Genomic DNA, 24,157 nt, shown 5'->3' on the forward strand with positions numbered 1-24,157 from the left:
TAATTGTTTTCCCAATAGATGGCACAGCAAAACCTTCTAAAATGTGCAGAACAATGAAATGAGTTCAAATAAATTGGTATTAGTAAAAATTAGTATTTAAGAAATTAGTGGAATGGAAAAGCATTAAATATCTAGAATCTGTTGATAACCATCCTAGAATTTAAGAAGTGGTGGCAGTGGAGAAAATAGACATACAAATGACCATTTCCTGACATTTCAGAGATTTTAGAATGGTTCTTATAGATGGAAGGCGACAAATATAACCCTACTATTTAGAGGAGAATAACATCAGTTGCAGGGGAAATACCAGAATTTAGTATTAAAGAAGTGATAATAGGACACAGAAAATGACATTTCAATCGGACAAAATCTATGTGGATTTATGAAAGAGAAATCAGATTTGGTAAATCTCCTGGAATTGTTTTGAGTTTGTAGTTAGGAACATAATTAAGGCTGATGTAGCTGGGACAGTGCATTTGGACTTTTAGAAAGCTTTCCATGAGGCACCAAGCAAAAGATAGTTTTAAAAAGAATGAGCAATAACATAGATTAGGAATAATATATTGCAATGGATGAAGGATTGGTTACTAGGTAGAAAACAGAAGGAATAAATGGGTCATTTTGGGTTGGGAAGATGTGACCAGTGGGTAGCGTGGGGTTCACTGCTGGCATCCCTGTTGTTAACAGTCTATATTAAAGATTAGGATGAGGAGATCAAGTGCAATGTATCAAAATTTGCTGATGACACGAAGCAGAGTGACCATACTGACAGTGAGAAGGATGAGAAAGGTTTTAGTGTGATTTCCAAACAAGAGAGAATCTGCAGATGCTGGAAATCCAAGCAACACATGCAAAATGCTGGAGGAACTCAGCAGGCTAGGCAACATCTATGGAAGAACAGTACTGTCGATGTTTCAGGCCGAAACCTTTCGGCAGTCCTGTACTGTACTTTTTTCCCGTGGATGCTGCCTGGCCTGCTGAGTTCCTCCAGCATTCTGTGTGTGTGTTGCTTAGTGTGATATACACAAGTTTAGTGAGTGGACAGGAAGGTAGCAGACAAAATAGGGTGCAGAAAGATTTAAGAAACAACTTTGGTGGAAAAATATAGAAAGATGGGGTATTTTTTGATTGATGAGAGCTTGAAAGGTGTTGAGGTTCAGAAAGGCCTAGGTGTCCTTTAGTATGAGTCAATAAAAAATAACATGCACAGAAACGAACACTGGTTGACTAGTCTGATTCCTGGTCATAATGGGCTTGTCCTGTGAGGAGAGTTCAAGCCAAGTGGCTGTCTAACTGCTTGTATTTTGAAGAAAGAGTGATAATTGTTGAAAATGTAAAGTCCTTACCAGCATGGCAGTGTAGATGCAAACACAATGTTTCTGAAAATTAGGGATCAACCTTTCGGAGATAAAAAGATTGGTTTCACCCTAAAAGGTCGTGAATCTTACATTTCTCTGCCTAAGAGGATCTCAATGGCTCGATTGTTGAATATATACTAGAAAGGCATAAATCGTTTTTTGGATACTAAGGGAACCAGGGGATGCAGGGCCACAGTAGTTCAGAAAAAAGGCATTGAAGAAAAGATCAATCAACAACATCTGACTGAATGAGAGGGTAACAATAAGGGAGCCGAATGACCTGCTGTTCCTACTCCTCATCTCCCTATTTAAAATTTGTAAATTGGATTATTTTTCAGTCTTTGTCAAACTTGTTAAAACTGGTCATCAGTATAAATTACTGATACATTAAACGTATGTGTATGCATATAAATGAAGTGTATATATGAAACGAGATAGGAAGGTGATAATTATACGTCAGATTTATGGTGCGTTCCAACATGATTCTAATGTTGGTTTTCAGATATTGATGAATGCAAAACTGGGGTGCACAATTGTGATGAAAATGCTTTCTGCACGAATACAAATGGAAATTACAGCTGTACGTGTTACAAAGGATTTATAGGCACAGGATATCATTGTTTGCGTAAGTAGACAAGCTTTACACTGAATGAGTCTCTTATTTTATTGAGATGTAGCGCGGAATGGGCCCTCACGGCTCTTCAAACCTCGCTGCCCAGCAATCCTCTGATTTTATCCTAGCCTAACCACAGACAATTTACAGTGACCAATTCGGTCTGTGGGAGGAGACCAGAGCACCCGGAGGAAACCCACGTGGTCACGGGGAGAACGTCCAAACTCCTTACGGGTAGCGGTGGGAATTGAACTCAGGTCACCTGCACTGTAAAGCATTGCAAGCCTCCAAACCCCACGACAAGGTTGTGGTCCTCTTGGAGCACTGGGAATGTTAGAAGAATAAAAATGGGATTAATGGCAGATAAGTATAAACAGATGGTTGATGGTCAGCATGGATCTGGAGGGAGGGCTAAGGGTCTTTTCCACACGGTTTCTCTTGACGACTTTAAGTTCCACAGCGCCACCTATCGGGTATGCATCACCTGTAATACTTTCCACATCTCTGAGTCAAATCGTTGTGCCCCACCCAAAATCACCATCAGAACATAGACTGCAAACATTCTGAATGTCACTCATTGTCACCTCCTCAAGAGCAGTCAGGGATAAGCCTCACCTCACACCTATTTTACCAGCAAGAATATATTTAAGAAATGAAATACAGATGACCTTTTCTACCAGCAGTGTTGCTGCCTGTAACATCAAAGTGTTTAAGGTATGAAATGTTTCCAATTCATCCAGGTACAATCAGCTCTGCGGCACCCACTGAAAGTTTGACAGAAGCAACTGCCAGGAGCGTCATATCAGAGATACCGACACACAAACCGGAGAATCACATGGTGAACTGCCCATATTCACACGAAGACTTCTGTCTGAATGGAGGAATTTGCTTCCTTATCACCGAGATAACATCAATTTCATGCAAGTAAATAAAAGCAATGATATGTGTACTGTTCACATTCCTGAGCATAAAATGTAAAATAGCCTACTGAGTGGCAGAAAGTAGAAAGTACAAAGGAATTAAAATATCCTACAAGTTTAATGCAAGGGAAAGGAATTCTTGAATTTATGTTTCCCATAACTCCGGAGTGATATTTTTGTAGTTTTGAAGTTGGAGATCTATCATAATCCTGGTCAATATATAAACAGGGAGAACCTGTCAAAGATGTGAGATGATTTGTTGAATGACAAATATTGCATGTACTTCTGTGGAAAATGTTGCTGCTCTTCATTTACATCTTGTGACCATTTACATACACGTGAAACGTCCTCAGTATTAATCAAACCCACGAAGGACAGCTCCACAATCGTGCACTCAGTTCTCCTCGAAAAGCAGGACTTCCGGCAGCCAAACATTTCAATTCCAATCCCCAATCCCTTTCCAACATGTTGGTCCATGACCTCCTCGTGCCAAGATGAGGCACATGCAGCTCTTCCTCAGGCTGGAGAAGCACCTCATATTCCATCCAGGTTGCCTGCACATCAATTTCTCATTCCAGTAATTTTTTCCCTCCCCCTCCCCTCTTCTATTCTCCAATCTGGCCTCTTACCTCTTCTCACCTGGCTATCACTCCCCGCCCCCCAGTGCCCCTCCTTCTTTCCTTTCCCCCGGTCCACTCTCCTCCCCTATCAGATTCACTCCTCTCCAGCTCTTTATCTTTCCCACCCAGCTGGCTTCACCAATTACCTTCTCGGTAGCCTCCTTCCCCACATCCCAACCTTTTTATTCTTTCGTCTTCCCCCTTCCTTTCCAGTCCTGATGAAGGAACTCGGCCTGAAACACCGACTGTTTATTCATCTCCACAGATGCTGCTTGGCCTGCCGAGTCCCTCCAGCATTTTGTGTGTGTTGCTTCAGCTCCCTTGTGATGGATTTGAATCAACAATATCCATGGCCCTTGGAGAACGTAACCAACTCGGTCACACCTGAGAACTGGAAGGAAGAGCCTCTCATTAGCACAGCATTACATCAGACGTGTGAAGTAATCACATACAAGTTATAAGAAACACAACTTGAACAAAAAAGATTTTTTTTATTTTTGCAAGAAATAAAGTAGAGGTTGCAGAGGTTTGAAGACAGAATTAGGTAGAACTTTCATGATGAGGCATTTTGAATAGGAATCAAAGCTAAAGTAAGAAAGAACGAGCAGCAAATATACTAACCACATGAAATCAATGATAAGCGGTTGAAAGAGTAAATAATAATTGGGGAAGTCTTCAGTCAAGTGATTTAGGCACAAAATAATTCTTGCTTCTGTTTTCCATATCCTTGCAGACTGGTCCAGGTTCTAATTTATCCAAATCGGCTCTAGCATCATAAAACTGGGCATAGATCAGATTGCAAGATTGAAAATGATTACTGTGGCAAAACTGTGTTTATGTTTCTAGCAAGCAAAGCCACTCACTGGAAAGCTTCATAAATCTTGCCATATCAAAATAATAGAAAGGAAATGACAATTAAAGGGCTTTTAAGTTCATATTAGTTTTTTTTAAATCAGGTTATTCACAGCCAATGGACTAGAGATTGTTACAAAGTAACTTATTTCAGGCAGTTTTCAGCTATGTGAAAAAAGATCCGCCAACTTGTGTTGAAATATGATTTCCCTACAGTACCAATACGTTATGAAATTAATCTTTGGTGAATATTCCTTGCACTTTATAAGGGCAGTTAGAATATATCTGATGAACACTCACTTTAGATGTGTGGGGAGAGAGGGAGAGAGAAAGAGAAAGAGAGAGTGATACTAACTTGAAAGAGACTGTAAAGCAGGCAATATGGATTTAGCTTTGGATTCCATGGGAATGAAAAGCAGAGGTGATATCAGATGACTGAATTAATCCACACCATCTTCAATCTGCAATATAACAACCACTTTAATATATTTTTTTAAACTCAGCTGCGTTTTTTTTGGAAGAATGGAAAGGAAAAAATAATGAGGACTTGCTGGATTTGGATCTAAAGTTTACCTTCATGCTTCACTTCTGTGGATGCTTACTAAAAGAAATTTACCGTTTTTTAAAAAAGGGAATTTGCTGTAGAGGGCAGTGTTGCCACATGACATTTGTTTTAGTTGAGGGACATCAAAATCACCACATCTCAATCAGTGCTTCAATGCAGAAAAATGCCCAAGGCTTTCAACTAACTTGACAATAGTTAATGTAGCAAAAAGAAGTCCCAATGCTAAACAGGAGTGAGAATTAGTAACCAACTGATGTGGTTCAGGTAAATTTAACCTACCCACTCTGTGCAGGAAATAACAGCAAAAAACTTTCAGACAGTGAAAGGACACCGGTCACCAGCTGAGGTTGAGCCACAGGCTACAAGGTAATGTCATCAATCATATTCCTCTCTCCCCTAGCTTTACAGGGAAAGTTTAAAAAGATACTCAATATGTTTCAAACATCTTTAGCCTCAGATTGTCTTCTCCTATTCTGTAGCAACCAGGAAAACACTACTCTCTTGTAAGCTAGTCTATGCCCTCCTGGAGCATAGTCTATGCCTTTGAATTCCAATCAGTATATTTGGCACCAGACCGCACCATCTTTGGACAAGGATCAAAAATGTCTGCTCCAAGATTTAACTTATTGAACTGCGAAGTTCAGTGTAGACATCGGCAGACAAGTGTCTCAGGATGAGTGGAAGTGCCAACCATTCTGCCATTTGCACCACAATGTCTGAGCTCTACCGATCTATGCACCACCAATTAAGAAATGAAAAGGAAAGAGAACAGAGAAAGTGCAAAGGCATGAAAAGAAATTAAAGGAAAGGGAATAGATAGGGGTCATGTTTTCTGTTTTTCTGCTGTGACTTCAGGGAAAATGAATGGAACGTAGAAAAAATGGTATACGTAGTACTGCCTCTAGGTCAAATAAAGAATTAAGTTATTGTGACACTTTTCACCTTCAATTCTATCATTTTATAGATGATGAAATAAAATTTGAAACATAGTAGTGGCATAATATGAAAAACAATCTCACAGTCAGAAATACCACCTATCTGTTTTAATATTTTTGGTTCTAAGAAGATAGAACTCACACCCTATATATAAGATAATGGGTCTGAACATTGGAGTGAACTCCCTTTCTTCTTTGTGAAATGGTGTCATGGGATCTCCTACTTTCCCTGAGAGGGGAGAATGGACACGTTGTAACTTTCCATACAGAAGTCTGCAGGTCTGGCAGAGGTTAGCTTTTAGTGAACTCTACAGATACTTGTGATACCGCAGCGTCTTTAGTGCAAGTTAAAAGTACTGCTGGCAAACTGAAATAAGAGTTTTTAAAAATGCTGAAAACGGTCAGTAGGTGAGACATATCTGAGGGCAGGGAAGCAGTCAATGTTTCAGATCTGGAATTCTTCATCAGAACTGAGTAAGAGAGAAAACAAGTTAGTTTTAGGTAACAGAGAAGCTGAATAATAAATGGTAGAACAAAGGGAATATCTCTGATAGGACGAGACCAGATGACATAATGCAGCTGTGGCACTAAGTAGCCCCTAAATTCAAATTGTTTAATGGCTCTGGATGATGGGAGAAACCACAGAAATCTAACGTATCACATATGTGATATATGCACACGTTTACATGTGGATAAACTCACCAGCCATGTTCCTATTCAAAACAGATATGAGGATGCAAGGATACACTTATATTTTAAATATGTAAATCTGCTACATGATTATATGCATTATCCGAAGGAAATGGGCTGAATTAAGGATAAGTTTTCATTCTTGTGTGAGTGCAGAGAGCCAGCAACATTTTTCATACAGAGAATGCAAGATGACTTGATTGAACCTGCTTAGGTGACAAATGTGTTAGAAATGCGCCCAGGTGTGTTGATAGAGATAGCTACATGAGGGAGATAAAAGAGACTCTTAGAGAGGCACATAGATGAAAGAAAAATGGAGGTCTATGTGAGAGGGAAGGGTTAGATTGACCCGGAGTAGGTTGAAAGATTGGCATAATATCGTGGGTCGAAGGGCAAGTGCCATGCTGGCCTGTTCTATGCTCTAAACTAGAAATGGGTTTCAGAATAGGTATAGTAATGAGCTGGGCTGAACAGAGGACGTGGGTCTGATACCGGGACATCAGTAAGGCTGCTTTCCTCTGGCCATCCTTCCCGAACTTGACACTGCCTCTGGCCCCAGCCACCTCTGATGGAAGTGCTGTGACTGTTCATTGGGGAGTAATCTCTGACATCTGCTGGTTCCAGTCTGGGCAGCACTCACAGACAGGCAACAAGAGAGTAAGTGGGTGTGAGAGGGGCTGAAGGTAATGCCGCAGTCCAACCACTTGCAACAGTTCTGTGGAAACTGCCGTGCCTCCTGGCTCCCTGCATAAATTGGTAATCTAGTTTATTTTTATCTCACGGGATTTACAGGGAGAAACTCTGGCTTACAGGCCATCCACCACAGATTAGATCATCACATCAGTATATTGAGGTGGTATCAGGGAAAATCAATAACAGAATGCAGAATAGAGTGTTACAGTTTCAGAGAGAGTGCAGAGGAGGCCAACAGTACAATCCAAGGCCACGGCAACGTAGACAGTGAGGCCAAGGGTCATTTCTCATCCAAGGGGGCTGTTCAATAGTCTGACAACAGTGTGACAGAAGGCACAGGTATTCCACATCCTCTCTCCTCACCCATTTTCTGCTGCTTTTACAGCTGTCCTAAAGGTTATGTGGGGGAGCGGTGTGAGTACAGTGACTTACAATGGTGGGAACTGCGCCAATTTGAGGAAGAGAAGAGGCGTAATGTGGTTATTGCCGCATGCATGATGGTGTTAATCTGCTTGTTGTCAGTGGGAGCTTGTGTTTCGTACCGCATTGGGTGAGTATAAACAGGTGATATCCACAGTAATTTGCATATAAATCGAAAAGCACAACACATCAAGCAGTTACTGTATATATTAATCCATGATTAGCAGAACTTAGGTTTCTGACCTGAAAAATCTCTCTCCCCACAGGTGTGTCCTAATTTGTTGAGCATAATGTCACTTCAACCCTTTAAGAATGGAGGGTGGCAAAAGAAAGGAAATTATAGTCCAGTTAGTCTGACTTCAATGGTTGGCAAGATGTTAGAGTCCATCAGGTTGTTGGGTACTTGGAGACACGCAATAAATTAGGCCGAAGTCAGCATGATTTTCCCAAGGGGAAACATTTTGAGGAAATAACAGGAAGGATAGACAAAGAAGAGTCAGTGGATGTTTTGATCTTCAGAAGGCCTTTTTCAATGAGTCTGCCCATGGTCTTATAGGAAAGATACTAGCTGGATAGGAGAATGGCTAACTCACAGAAGGCAAACAATGGAAATAAAGGAGGCCTTTTCATGTTGGCTGCAGGTGACTAGCGGTGTTTCTCAAGTGTTGATCTGGGGACTGCTCCTTTTCCTGTTATACACCATCTATTTCCACAATTGCCACACCTCCTTTTCCATGGGTACGTCCTCATTTGAAATGCTTCTTGGCTACCAACCTCCACTGTGCCCCGTGAAGAGCCAATGATTAAGGTTCCGTTAGCTAGGGCCCTGGTTCACTGGTGTCGGAATGCTTGGAGGAGAGCGTGGAGGTCTATCCTAGCTGCTACCGTGCCTACTGCCACCAGGACAACCACCTGGCCTGGGACAGTGTTTGGCTGTCCACTCGAGATCTGCCCCCCATGCAATGACTCCTGCAAGCTGTCGTCACGGTTCTCTAGTCCCTGTCGCATCAACCTAATCACTGACCGTCTCCAGCCGCCATCGTTCCTCAGGATCACTCCTACTTTCCATGTGGTCCATGGACAATGGGCCTCAATCCCATTGTCCACGGACCACTCTACCCACCTGAGCCTACACACCTGGAACCTAGGATGGTGGAAGGTGGTTCAGTGTACACTGTCCGCTGGCTGATGGATTTACGTCGTTAGGGGTGGGGTGTTGAGTACCTGGTCAACTCGTAAGGTTATGGCCCAGAGGACAGATCTTGGGTGCCGTCCACTTACATCTGGGATCATTGCCTACTGAGGAATTCCAGCAGATAGTCCTGGGCCGTAGGGAGCTGGCCTTAAAGGGCTCCTGTCAGGACTGCACTTGCAGGCTCCTCCCAGTCTCCACCCACCTAACAGGGGTCACCTGCCGCTCATTTCCAACTCATCACCTGCAGCCTATTTAAACCCAGCTCTCATCCACAATCCTTGTTCACTCATTGAACCAGCCAGCCTCAACCATTGGCTCCAACTCTTCAGTTTCAAAGTTACAAAGTTCATTATTAAAGTATTTAAACAGTATACAACCCTGAGATTCATCTCCCTACAGGCAGTCACAAAGCCAAGAAACACCATAAAATCCATCTAAAGCAAAGACCCACACAACGAAGACCATCAAACACCTAATGCAGGAAAAAAGAACAAATCACGCAGACAACAGACCATGAGCAAGTAGCACATGGAATGTTAATGTGGAGTTCCTGAAAGTGATGGCAGGCCGATGCAGAGGCAGTTCTGCGGCAAAGCAAATAGTAAGAAAGAGTAAACAAAAAAACATGAACCGCAGAGTCCACAAAAGTTAATCCACAGCTGTGGAGTATTCAGTGCTAAGAACTTTAAACGTCAAACTGCAGAATCCCCGAAAGCGAGCCCACGGCCATGGGCCACCGACGCGATCGAACCTTGCAGTGTGAGACCCAAGACTCCTACACCAGCAGTGAGAGGGAGACCGGTCACACTCAGGCAGACAGCTCTGAACGCCAACTCATTTTCTGCTCTTGTCCTCGTCCTTTTAACCTTGCTCCATGCTTTAATTGGCACAGAGTAAAGGAGCCAACCAGGGGTTCACGTTATCTTGTTGCCTGTGAGATTAGTATCTGTTCTCTCTTGTTCTGTGGCCTCTCGTGACTTGTTGATTTTGCAGTTGTTTATTAAATTTACTGGTCACTGCTAAATCATTTCTGCTGCTCTGCTTTTGGGTCAAGTGCCCTGTACGTTTCCTGACAGGATGAGTGAACCATCGATTGGCCCAGCAGAATAAGCTCACCTAAAGAAAGTTGTCTATTGACATGAGCAATCGATCCAGGAGCAGCAGGAAATCCCTGACAATCTGCTCACCACTCTCTGTCTTGATACAGCAACCCCGTAACAGTCAACCTCTTCCCTCTGAGGCCTGGATACCAGTTCCCTATACGCTTTGACAGATCTCCAACCCAATGCCGCAACTTCCTGTCCCAGAGCATCTTACACTTTGAGCTGCCCCTGTCTCTGCTTTCTACACACTTCAGCGTCTCTCTCTCTTGACTGGGCAAGCCCTGACCTGGGCAAGCTGCTAACTGGGACAATAAACCCATGGTTTGCAATAAATGTGAGGAATTCTCTGATGAGATGCTCCGGGAAATGGAAGAGGGATCGTGGATTGGATACATCACCTGTGTCAAGGCTCACGCTTGGTCCTAGATTTCACTGTGGAATTCAGGACCCTCGCAGCGGAGTGGAGCTGAGATGTGAAAGTGCTGCCGGCCCATTACCATAACGGTTTCCCAAAGTGCCTCAAAATTGAGCTGTCTACCCGGGAGATGCCACTAACCTCAAAAGCCTCATCACTCCGGCCCTCTGAATTAATAGGTATCTTATGGAATGACCCTCCAGATCCTCAGCCAGACCCCATTTCCATTCCCAGAATCATCAACACCTCTAGAACCCATGCAGTTAGAGAGAGCTGCTTTAACCCCTCAAGAACATGATCATCGATGGAGGAACAACTTGACTGCACACTGCAGAGCAGTCAATCACCCGTGCATCAAATGCGTCCAGGAAATGGCACCACCGGGTAGAGCCTTCCATCTGAAAAGCTCCCCTGGCCCCTCATCCCAGTGTCATAGCTTGTATCTCTCTCTCTGTTTTCCTCCGGACCCTGATGGCTCTAAGTACATGAGAGGAACCTGCTGGATTCAGGCGCCGCAGGCAACTTTTTGGACAGGACCCCTTGTGTGCATCTTGGACTTAATTCCCAGCCTATCTTTCACCCCTTCTGCATCACAGCCACTGACAGACGTCCCTTGGGAGCTGGGATGTTCAGAGCACGCACACAGCCTTGCACATGAGCATCAGAGAGCACCGTGAGTCTATCTAATTCTTCCTGATCGACTCACCCATCACTCCTCTAATCTTGGGTTACCCCTGGCCCTCCACTCATGGCCCTTCCTTTGCCTTGCCACCCGGTTCAGCAGGGACCACTTGAGGGGTAACTGCCTGCAACATCAGTGAGCTTCACACCGTAGACCTGTGGAGACAGAGGAAACACCTGACCTCACCAAACTCCCACAGGAATACCACGGCGTGGCCAGCACCCTGCTACCTCATAGACTACACGGCCGGAGGTCATCTGTTCTCCCTCTGCCCTCCCGAGACCCGAGCCATAAATGACTACATTGCTGAAGCTCCACAGCACAGGTTCAGTCAACGTTCCAGTCCCCAGCCAGTGGAAGGTTCTTCTTGATCGACGTCTCTTTCACCTCAGGCAACTGAAGAAGTTCGGCATGGGCCCCCAGATCCTCAAGACCTTCTACAGGGACACCATTGAAAGCACCTTGACTGGCTGTATCACTGCTTGGTATGGGAACTGCACCAACCTCAAACGCTGGGCACTTCGGAGAGTGGTACAGACAGCCCAGCTCATCTGTGGTTGTGAACTTCCCTCCATTAAGGAAATGTACAGCAGCAGGTGCAGAAAAAAGGCCCGGAAGATCATCGGGAACATCAGTCACCCCAACCATAAACTGCTTCAGCTGTTTCTGTTTGGCAAGCGCTACCGCAGCATTAAAGCCAGGCAACGGGACAGCTTCTTCCTACAAGCTGTTAGACATCTAAATTCACATGTCTATACATTGCAACAGAGTCACAACGCAAAGATTTTTCTAAATCTAATTCTAATTCCTGAATTGACCATCATGGACTCAACAAAATCACCAAACTGGATCTACAAAGTGCCCACAGCCTGATCTGTAGATGCCAGGGGGATGAGTGGAAGATGGCATTCATAACATCCACTGGTCACTACAAATACTTGGCGATGTTTTTTAGACTTTGCAACAATCCAGCCATTTTCCTTGTTATTATCAATGTGTTTCACTGAGACATGCTACACTGGTGTGTCTTTGTCTACCTCGACAACATCCTCATCTTCTTCAAGGACCCCCAAGACCACATCTATAAACGTCTGATCAGTCCTTCAGCGTCTCCTGGAAAACCAACTGTACTGCAGATAAGAAAAATGCTATTTCCACATCCCAGTTATTTCCTTACTGGGTTATGTCCTTTCAGGCCAAGGCGTGGACATGGACCCAGAGAAAGTGCACACCATCGTTGAGCGGCCCCGACCGCACTCCCTCAAGCAGCTACAGAGTGCTCCTTGGGCTTCTCCAACTTCTACTGCCGGTTTATCATAAACTGCAGCTAAATCACCACTCCGCTCACCTCCCTCACCAAATCACCACCCTCACAGATAACCTGGTCTGTTGCTGTGGACCACGCTTTTGAGGAGCTCAAGAGATGCTTTACCACTGCTCTCATTCTCCACTATCCGAACCGCTCCAGACCTTTTGTGGTAGAGATGGACAACTGTGACGTGGGCACATGTCCCAGCGAGGACCGGACGAGAACACACACCCTTGTGCTGCCTTCCCGCACAAGCTTAATTCTATAGTGCACCGTTATGGAGTAGGAGACAGGGAGCTAGCTGCCATCAAATGGGCCCTGGAAGAACGGAGACATTGGCTGACGGGTAACACCAAGTCCATTCTGATCTGGACTGATCACCTGAACCTCATGTCCATATAACAGACCTGTCAACTCAACCCTTATCAGGCTTGCTGGGCCCTCTTCATTGAGCAATTCAACCTCACCATCTCTTACCAATACAGCTCCAAGAACACCAAGGTGGATGCCCTGTCATGACAGTTTGACCCAGCTGGAGATCCATCCTCCCAGATACTCACCCTGATTATCTGGGACATTGAGAACCAGATGTGCCAGGCCCAACTGCACAAGCCTGGTCCAGCTGACACACCTGACAACTGCATGTATATGTGGTGGCCTCTTTGGCCCACCAGTGTGCCCACCCCTCATCCCTCTCCAGCTACCCAGGTGCATGACATACTCTTGACGCCAATTCTGGTGGACCACCATGATTGCAGATGTACGTCAGTTTGTCACTGCCTGCCTTCAACGCGCCCAGTCCAGTTCCTCCAGCCAACAGCCCTCTGGGCTCCTGTAGACCTGCCAGTTCCTTGACACCCATGGTCCCACATCGCCATGGATTTCATCACGAGTTTGCCTCCTTCCAATGGGGCTGCAGTGATCATGACAGTGTGTGGATCAGTTCTCCAAGGTTCTCCACCATTGCTCTCCCCAAACATCCATCAGCTGTTGAGATGGCGAACCTGGCTTTCCAACGTCGTTCATCTCCACGGCTTGCCCCCAGAATATTGTGTTGGGTTGTGGCCTACATTTGTCTCACAGTTCTGCTGAGTCCTGCTCCCACCTCTACACCTCAGTGAGGTTGACTTCCAGCTATCATCCACAGACTAATGGCCGGTCAGAAATAGTCAATCAGCAAGTGGAGAGATTTCTGTGATGTTTTGCTGCATCTGACCCTTCCACATGGAAGCATTGTCTGGTTTGTGCTGAGCTGTCCTACAATCTGCACACCTCCTCTACCGTGGTTATGTCATCCTTCGAACTGCTTCATGGCTACCAACCCCCACTGTTCCCCACAGTAGTGCAAATGGTGGAGGTCCCATCCATTGAGCCCCTGGTTCACCACCGCCAGAATGCAGGAAGAAGGCACAAACAGCCATGACAACGATGCCTACTGCCACCAGTAGCGCCCAGCCAGATTATTCCAGCCTGGCTCAGTGTCTACCTATCCAACTGTGATCTGTCCTTGTACACCACAAGCTCTCACCCCAGTATTGGTCCCTTCAAGGTTATCCATTGCATCAATCCAGTCACTTACCCTTCTCCAGCTACCGCCGTCCCTCAGGATCAAACCTACCTTCCAGGTGTCCTGCCTCAAGCCTGTTGTCTATGGACTACTCAATCTGCCTGAGCCTGCACCTCTGGAACCTAGGGTGGTGGAAGGTGGTCCAGTGCACACAGTCTGCGGATTGATGGATACTCGTTGTCGTGGATGAGGTGTGCAGTATCTGGTCATCTGAGAAGGGTACGGCCTGGAGGAGAGATCTTGGGTGCCGTCCAGTTTCATCTTGGATCCATCGCACATCAAAGAGTTCCACTGGATCACCCACCCAGTCTCACCCACTTAACAAGAGTCACCTGCCACTCATTTCCAACTCCGCACCTGCAGCCTATTTAAACCCAGTTCTCATCCACAATCCTGTTCACTCATACATACCAGCTAGCCTCAACCGGTAACTCCTAGTCTTCAGTAGCCTTATTGCCTGTGAGTTTAATATCTGTTCTTTCTTGCTTTGTGGCCACTTACGGTTTATAGATTTTGCAATTGATTATTAAAGTTATCAAAGTTGCCACGAACTGCTAAATCATCTCCACTGCTCTGCTTTTCAGTCAAGTCTCCTCTACATTTCCTGATACCTATTCTGTAATATACCAGTTGCTTTATGCTTTGTGCCAGAAGTTAACAAAATATCAAGCAGTTGTTTTCTTTAATTCATGTGGCTGGTTAATGAATAGATGCTTTGACATAACGCATTGCAATCAATTTTGAACATTTCGATTGACAGAGTATCCTTGGCCTTTTTAGGCTGGGAAGTATTATCTCTTGCCACTTGTGTGAAAAATTGCTTGCTGAATGTATCCCTAAATAGCTGCACTCAAATTTTCACAATCATGCTCCCTCATTTTTATCTTTCCTTTACTTTCCAAGTTAACAGTTCAAATGCTTCACTCACTGTTAATTGTACATGGAGCTTGGTTAATTACAACAGGTTTTGTTTCCTAGATTCCAGAAGCATTTCAAGAAGAGCCATTATCAGGAAGAAATGAGTCAAACAAGCTGCAGTAGCATTGACAATGTAACCGAAACTTCAACAAACAATGAACAGCAGGTAATTTCATTAAGGTTAAAATGGGTGCATGATAAAGCATGAAAATGCATGCACAAATTTCACCAGAGGGTATCATTTGTAAAACTATTTCCAATGTTTAAAAGTAAAGAAAGGGTAATGCTGAAACTTCTCTGGGCCAGGTATTTACATTTAAAATTAACATTGTCTCTAACTTCAGTGCAAGGGAACTTGTTGATGGCAGGACCATGTTCAAAGAAAAACAGACATTATTTTTACAATATTTTTGCCTAAGTTGCTATGGAGCCCGCATTACATTTTACAGGTTTAAACAGCAGTTTGAATTCAATTTCTGTATTTTTATTGAAATAATTTGCACAAACTTGAAAGTATTCAGTAATGTTTCTGCAGTCCAACTGAAGGTCAACAACATTACCGAACTTATGCACCTACAGGATAGATTGTATCTCAATCTCAATTCAGGGCGAATATAACAGAATAGACAACTCTATTAAACTTTCCAAACACGAGAAAATCTGCAGATGCTGGAAATCCAAAGCAACACACACAAATGCTGGAGGAATTCAGCAGGCCAGGCAGCATCTATGGAACAGAGTAAACATTCAACGTTTCGGACCAAGACCTTCATCGAGACTGTAACAGAAGGGGAGAAGTCCGAGTAAGTTCATACTCTGACTTCTCCCCTTCCTTTCCAGTCCTGGAAAAAAGGTCTCTGCCTGAAACATCAACAGATTACTCTTTTCTATTGAGCTTTGAAGGAGTGAAATCTCAAACTTTAGCAAAATGAAGCCTTAAGTAAATATGAAATTTGTTAGCCTTCAGGATCTTTTTTTCTTTTTGCTGACTATAGTGGTTGGAATTTATTTCACGTTGTTTACAACTGATGAGATAATTCAGTACAAAACAGGAGATGATTCTCAGTATTTGAGAACTAATTAATATCTAAATTCAAAAGTTCTATCCAGTCTATTTTACATACCAAAGCTTAATATATTCATCATGCACTCCTCTGTGCACTTCTTATGGACCATCTTATTTTATATAATTTTAATAAATGGTATGGAACAAATAGAGAAAATAGCATGCAGAGATGCGATACAATAGCATTTTCTAAATTTTATCTTGATATGTTCTCCACTGGACATTGGAATATCTGCATGACTGTAAAATAAGGCAGTTAACCTGTGTTACAACACCAATCGAGCATCTTTGTGGCCCCAAGTTCAGCTGTGACTTTAATATTGGCAACAATTTATCGAGCCCTTGCAGAGTGAGATCCATAATTTAGAATATTTAAGTCCTGTATATACTTAGCTCTTGAATCTTGGTCGAAAAAAACAATTGGAAATATACAATACTGCCTAACCGTATACTGCCTAAACTGGCATAACCGTAGATATCTCTTCAAATGATAATATAGCAAAAGGTTATTTCTTACATTTTCAGATGGTGGGGATTTGGTTATCCAATTTGTGCAGTAATTCAAAATTGGATGAGATTTGCCAAAAAGTAGTAAGCCTACATGTGAGAATGGAAGAATATCTTCATACATTTGACATGAAAAATATGAGTAGTTTTATTTAAAAACAGGGATATTTATCACATTCATAGGATGTGGAAGTTACAATCCTAATACAATCTTAATAACTCCTAAATTAAATGGTTTGATGGCAGTAATGAGTCAGATCACTTTTGGGCAGAGATCCACTGATTAAGATGGAAGGTTTCCTTTGCTTTAGGATATTGGTGAGGCAGACAGACCTTTACAATTCAGTTACCTCTATTAGAACTGGATTCTTAGTTCACATTCATTTAAATCAATGAAGTTAAATAACATAGCTCTCATGGTGGTGGTCAAAACTATACTTCCAACATTAGTCATTGTCTTACGATGTTATTGTTTTTTGGCTTTCAGTGGTACCTCAGCTTCAACTTCTATAGATGTACTGTAGAGAGCATTCTGACAGGCTGCAACACTGTCTGGTATGGGGGGGGCGGGGGGCTACCGCACAGGACTGAAAGATGCTGCAGAGGGTTGTAAATTTAGTTTGCTCCATCTTGGGTACTAACCTACAAAATATCCAGGGCACCTTCAAGGAATGGTGTCTCAGAAAGGCAGCGTCCACTATTAAGGACCTCAGCACCCAGGGCATGCCCTTTTCTCACTGTTACCATCAGGTAGGAGGTACAGAAGCCTGAAGGCACACACTCAGCGATTCAGGAACAGCTTCTTCCCCTCTGCCATCTGATTCCTAAATGGACATTGAACCTGTGAACACTACTCACTTTTTAAATATATATTATTTCTGGTTTTTTTGCACAATTTTTAATCTATTCAATATATGTGTATTGTAATTGATTGATTGATTGATTGATTTATTTATTATTGGTTTTTTTCCTTCTTCTATATTATAGAAACATAGAAACATAGAAAATAGGTGCAGGAGTAGGCCATTCGGCCCTTCGAGCCTGCACCGCCATTCATTATGATCATGGCTGATCATCCAACTCAGAACCCCGCCCCAGCCTTCCCTCCGTACCCCCTGACCCCCGTAGCCACAAGGGCCATATCTAACTCCCTCTTAAATATAGCCAATGAACTGGCCTCAACTGTTTCCTGTGGCAGAGAATTCCACAGATTCACCACTCTCTGTGTGAAGAAGTTTTTCCTAATCTCGGTCCTAAAAGGCTTCCCCTCTATCCTCAAACTGTGGCCCCTCGTTCTGGACTTCCCCAACATCGGGAATAATCTTCCTGCATCTAGCCTGTCCAATCCCTTTAGGATCTTATACGTTTCAATCAGATCCCCCCTCAATCTTCTAAATTCCAACGAGTACAAGCCTAGTTCATCCAGTCTTTCTTCATATGAAAGTCCTGCCATCCCAGGAATCAATCTGGTGAACCTTCTTTGTACTCCCTCTATGGCAAGGATGTCTTTCCTCAGATTAGGGGACCAAAACTGCACACAATACTCCAGGTGTGGTCTCACCAAGGCCTTGTACAACTGCAGTAGTACCTCCCTGCTCTTGTACTCGAATCCTCTTGCTATAAATGCCAGCATACCATTCGCCTTTTTCACCGCCTGCTGTACCTGCATGCCCACTTTCAATGACTGGTGTATAATGACACCCAGGTCTCGTTGCACCTCCCCTTTTCCTAATCGGCCACCATTCAGATAATAATCTGTTTTCCTATTTTTGCCACCAAAGTAGATAACTTCACATTTATCCACATTAAATTGCATCTGCCATGAATTTGCCCACTCACCCAACCTATCCAAGTCACCCTGCATCCTCTTAGCATCCTCCTCACAGCTAGCACTGCCACCCAATTCGTGTCATCCACAAACTTGGAGATGCTGCATTTAATTCCCTCATCCAAGTCATTAATATATATTGTAAACAACTGGGGTCCCAGCACTGAGCCCTGCGGTACCCCACTAGTCACCGCCTGCCATTCTGAAAAGGTCCCGTTTATTCCCACTCTTTGCTTCCTGTCTGCTAACCAATTCTCCACCCACAACAATACCTTACCCCCAATACCGTGTGCTTTAAGTTTGCACACTAATCTCCTGTGTGGGACCTTGTCAAAAGCCTTTTGAAAATCCAAATATACCACATCCACTGGTTCTCCCCTATCCACTCTACTGGTTACATCCTCAAAAAATTCTATGAGATTCGTCAGACATGATTTTCCCTTCACAAATCCATGCTGACTTTGTCCGATCATTTCACCGCTTTCCAAATGTGCTGCTATCACATCCTTGATAACTGACTCCAGCAGTTTCCCCACCACCGACGTTAGGCTAACCGGTCTATAATTCCCCGGTTTCTCTCTCCCTCCTTTTTTAAAAAGTGGAGTTACATTCGCCACCCTCCAATCCTCAGGAACTAGTCCAGAATCTAACGAGTTTTGAAAAATTATCACTAATGCATCCACTATTTCTTGGGCTACTTCCTTAAGCACTCTAAGATGCAGACCATCTGGCCCTGGGGATTTATCTGCCTTCAATCCCTTCAATTTACCTAACACCACTTCCCTACTAACATGTATTTCGCTCAGTTCCTCCATCTCACTGGACCCTCTGTCCCCTACTATTTCTGGAAGATTATTTATGATCTCCTTAGTGAAGACGGAACCAAAGTAATTATTCAATTGGTCTGCCATGTCCTTGCTCCCCATAATCAATTCACCCATTTTCTGTCTGCAGGGGACCTACATTTGTCTTTACCAGTCTTTTCCTTTTTACATATCTATAAAAGCTTTTACAGTCTGTTTTTATGTTGCCTGCCAGTTTTCTCTCATAATCTTTTTTCCCCTTCCTAATTAAGCCCTTTGTCCTCCTCTGCTGAACTCTGAATTTCTCCCAGTCCTCAGGTGAGCCACTTTCTCTGGCTAATTTGTATGCTTCTTCCTTGGAATTGATACTATCTCTAATTTCTCTTGTCAGCCACGGGTGCACTACCTTCCTTGATTTATTCTTTTGCCAAACTGGGATGAACAATTGTTGTAGTTCATCCATGCAACCTTTAAATGCTTGCCATTGCATATCCACCATCAATCCTTTAAGTGTCATTTGCCAGTCTATCTTAGCTAATTCACATCTCATACCTTCAAAGTTACTCTCTTTAAGTTCAGAACCTTTGTTTCTGAATTAACTATGTCACTCTCCATCTTAATGAAGAATTCCACCATATTATGGTCACTCTTACCCAAGGGGCCTCTCACGACAAGATTGCTAATTAACCCTTCCTCATTGCTCAAAACCAGTCCAGAATAGCCTGCTCTCTAGTTGGTTCCTCGACATGTTGGTTCAAAAAACCATCCCGCATACATTCCAAGAAATCCTCTCCCTCAGCACCTTTACCAATTTGGTTCACCCAATCTACATGTAGATTGAAGTCACCCATTATAACTGCTGTTCTTTTATTGCACACATTTCTAATTTCCTGTTTAATACCATCTCCGACCTCACTACTACTGTTAGGTGGCCTGTACACAACTCCCACCAGCGTCTTCTGCCCCTTAGTGTTACGCAGCTCTACCCATATCGATTCCACATCTTCCCGGCTTATGTCCTTCCTTTCTATTGCGTTAATATCTTCTTTAACCAGCAACGCCACCCCACCTCCCCTTCCTTCATGTCTATCCCTCCTGAATATTGAATATCCCTGAACGTTGAGCTTCCATCCCTGGTCACCCTGGAGCCATGTCTCTGTGATCCCAACTATATCATAATCATTAATAACAATCTGCACTTTCAATTCATCCACCTTATTACGAATGCTCCTTGCATTGACACATCAAAGCCTTCAGGCGCTCTTTTACAACTCTCTTAGCCCTTATACAATTATGCTGAAAAGTGGCCCTTCTTAATGCTTGCCCTGGATTTGTCGGCCTGTCACTTTTACTTTTCTCCTTAGTACTTGTTGCTTCTACCCTCACTTTACACCCCTCTGTCTCTCTGCACTGGTTCCCATCCCCCTGTTGTGAACTAACCTCCTCACGCCTAGCCTCTTTAATTTGATTCCCACCCCCCAACCATTCTAGTTTAAAGTCACCTCAGTAGCCCCCGCTAATCTCCCTGCCAGGATATTGGTCCCCCTAGGATTCAAGTGTAACCCGTCCTTTTTGTACAGGTCACGCCTGCGCCAAAAGAGGTCCCAATGATCCAAAAACTTGAATCCCTGCCCCCGCTCCAATTCCTCAGCTACGCATTTATCCTCAACCTCATCGCATTCCTACTCTCACTGTCGCGTGGCACAGGCAGTAATCCCGAGATTACTACCTTTGCGGTCCTTTTTCTCAACTCCCTTCCTAGCTCCCTATATTCTCCTTTCAGGACCTCATCCCTTTTCCTACCTATGTCATTGGTACCTATATGTACCACGACCTCTGGCTCCTCACCTTCCCACTTCAGGATATCTTGGACACGATCAGAAATATCCCGGACCCTGGCACCAGGGAGGCAACCTACCATCCGGGTCTCTGGACTGCGTCCACAGTATCGCCTATCTGACCCCCTTACTATGTATTATTATGTATTGCATTGAACTGCTGCGGCTAAGTTCATAAACTTCACGACACATGCCAGTGATAATAAACTGATTCTGGTTCAGCTTGTTACCCAAACCCTGTCATAATCAATGAAAGGTGGCAGGATGCAAGTGGAATGCAAGTACAGCCTCCCATAGAGCTTATTACATATTGAAAGGAGAGTATAGAATAGCCTTCCCCTTGCCCCACCTTTTTATTCTGTTATCTTCCCCCTTCCTTCTCAGTCCTGAAGAAGGGTCTCGGCCTGAAACATTGACTGTTCACTCATTTCCATAGATGCTGTCTGACCTGCTGATTTCCTCCAGCATTTTGGATTTCCAGCATCTGCAGACTTTCTCATGTTTATGGAATATCTTAATTTTCCTTTCGTACTCTCTTGAAAGTCACCTCACTACTTCTCACTGAACTGCAATCTGCCATATTTGTGGTTAAATGCTTAAACAGTTCTTTCTTAATTTACCAACTCTAGCTGCTAATCTTTTTTAAAAATCTTGCGGCTCCTTGTCTTAATATCATATTTTTTATTGCTCTTTAGGGGATTACTCACTCTTGGTATCAATAGTGCCATTATTTTTAAATCAGGATAGTATTTAATTGGTAAAATGGATGATTGATACAACTACACAATTGACTGTATTCTTCACTGACATTACATAATCAGTTCAAGTAACTTTATGCCCAGCCTAATTGCTAAAGGTGTGGATAGACCACAAAAGAATTTGACCTGTTTACTTGGATCTTGATCTACCAACCAGTTAATAACAAAACAAACATTGTTGTATATTTTTACTTCCTCATTTATTGTGGAAAACTGACCCTACATTTGCTTCAGATGGTAATTTAAGCAAGATAAGACATGCTCCTGGTCATACCAAAGAGTCATTGTGCAAGCTTGCTTAACTAGGAATGCAGTGTTAATTTTCTGCATTTTAACACACACGAATCTATTTATACATGGTATTAACCCTTTTTTGACCCGTCTGAAATCACTGACCTTATAGCTTTTCTGTTGTACCACATTTATTTGATTTTACATTCTTTATTATTCTACATATATAAGGATGTGATATTATAAACCATAACATTTTCACTAGACAGATTTCCTCTCAACTCCTCCATTGCACAAATAGGTATCTCAAGGAGGATCTAGTACCCTACTGGAGTTTAAGTTAATGATAAGAAGAGTCTGTTAAAGAGTGACTGATTCACCATAATATGTTAATAAATTAGACAATTCACACACAACTCTGCAGGGCACTTGGCAATAAGACCTGAGTGTTGATTTCACCTCCATATTTCTGAACTGATAACTATTAAAGAGATTTAGCATGAGCATCAATTTCTTGAAGTTTCTGTAATTGCCTCCCACCCTCACCATTCCTCCACTCCTGTTTCCCTCCCTCTCCTATCTCCTTACCTGCCCAGCACCTCCCTCTGATGCTCCTCCCCCTTCCCTTTCTTCCATGGTCTTCTGTCCTCTCCTATCAGATTCCCCTTCTCCTGTCCTGCACCTTTTTCACCAATTAACTTCCCAGCTCGACTTCACCCCTCCCTGGCCCCCTCCTGGTTTCACCTATCACCTGCCACCTTGTACTCCTTCCTCCCCTCCCCCCTTCCTCTTACTCTCATTTCTCCCCTTCCTTTCCAGTCTCAGCCCGAAACGTCGACTGTTTATTCATTTCCATAGATGCTGCCTGCTGGCTGAGTTCCTCCACCATTCTGTGTGTGCTGATTTTGATCTCCAGCATCTGCAGATTTTCTCATGAAAGAGATATAACTACAGGAGACATGATTTGCTCTGATTTTGAAGAGTATGTGATATTTAAGAAGTCTGCGAAGCTGGGAGAAGTTAGACAAGTGCCTCTATGAATTAATTAAAGCAATAAACGGGGATGAATAAGTTCAGGAAAGAGAATGCAGGTTTGCGAGTCAATAAGTCACTTGTGGGAATGGTGTGCAGGCCTCCCTCTTTCCTGACTATAGCATATGACAGAGTATAAAATAAAAAGTAATGACAGCTTCTCAGAAAAGTCTGGCAGTAACCATGGAGAATTATAATCTATATAACGATTAGAAAATTCTGCAAAGGAAGCTCTGAAAGCAGTTCATGGAGCATTTTTGGCCCAGTACGTACTGGAAACAAGCAGAGGGCAGGTTATACTAGACCTGATAGAGTGTGACGAGATAAAATTAATAAGCTCATTCTGAAGACTGCTCTGCGTGGCAGTGGTTGTAGTATGGATTTTACATTCAGTTTGAGTTAAATAATGAGCACAGACTTCACTTCAGACTGGCACAGAGCACTACAGAGCAGAGCTGACCCGGTTTTGTTTCTGCCATGCTTTGAATCTTCAGCACTTTCTCTGCAGTGTGAGTTGATTGTAATTAATCTGAAGCATGATAATGATCTTTACTGAAAAGGCACTACTATTACAACACATTCATAAAGCCACTTCTTTCCTTGTTTCTGCTATAATCAGCAAACAAGCGCAAACCTCACTGAAATGACACCTCCTATGTCAGTGACTGATTAGATAAATGCCTGTGAGCTTACACTTATAAATATCCCAGTGCGAGTGGTTACAGGTATGGGTGACAGTAATGTTGTTCCTCAGCAAAGTCTTACTCTCCTTCAGTACATCGAATCTAACTTTGTAAATGTAAGTTCCAAAACTTCTGGTGGAACCCAGGAAAGTAAGCAACTTCTTGCAGCATCATTATCAAAAATTGAAATGCTGTGACTAACAATGTGGTATAATGGGTCCTTTAATGGGATCTTTTTTGAAAATACACTTCTACAGCTCATACCCGTTCCCTGATCACTGAATTGTCGTTTAAAATATTGTTTTATCAAAGTACAGAAATTCATTCATTGTAAAGTTATTAGATTTGAATTTAGTTAACCAAGTAAGCTACCTTTGTAAAAAGACGTAATAATTTTCATACAAGAAGAGTTATTCTGATTTAAGCAGATTTTGCATATCTTCTTCCTAATGCCATACAATGTCAGAAGCCCATGTACTCCTTGCTCAGTGATGGTCCCATTTCATGTTTTAATGTTTGTTGCAGTCACAAAATAACTTCCCGTAATAGAATTAAA

General features: G+C 43.1%; 1 protein-coding gene across 1 annotated transcript in view; it reads left to right on the top strand.

Moving 5' to 3' along the window:
* The window catches only part of egf (epidermal growth factor), a 107,415-nt gene that overhangs the window by 72,493 nt on the left and 10,765 nt on the right, over positions 1–24,157 (top strand). Inside the window, exons 18-21 of the mRNA XM_072256990.1 lie at positions 1,861–1,983; positions 2,712–2,895; positions 7,632–7,796; positions 14,916–15,021. Coding sequence (XP_072113091.1) covers positions 1,861–1,983; positions 2,712–2,895; positions 7,632–7,796; positions 14,916–15,021 — 578 coding nt within the window. The remainder of the gene's footprint in view (positions 1–1,860; positions 1,984–2,711; positions 2,896–7,631; positions 7,797–14,915; positions 15,022–24,157) is intronic.

Source organism: Mobula birostris, chromosome 4 (genome assembly GCF_030028105.1).
Source record: "Mobula birostris isolate sMobBir1 chromosome 4, sMobBir1.hap1, whole genome shotgun sequence".
In the NCBI taxonomy this organism is placed as follows: Eukaryota; Metazoa; Chordata; class Chondrichthyes; order Myliobatiformes; family Myliobatidae; genus Mobula; species Mobula birostris.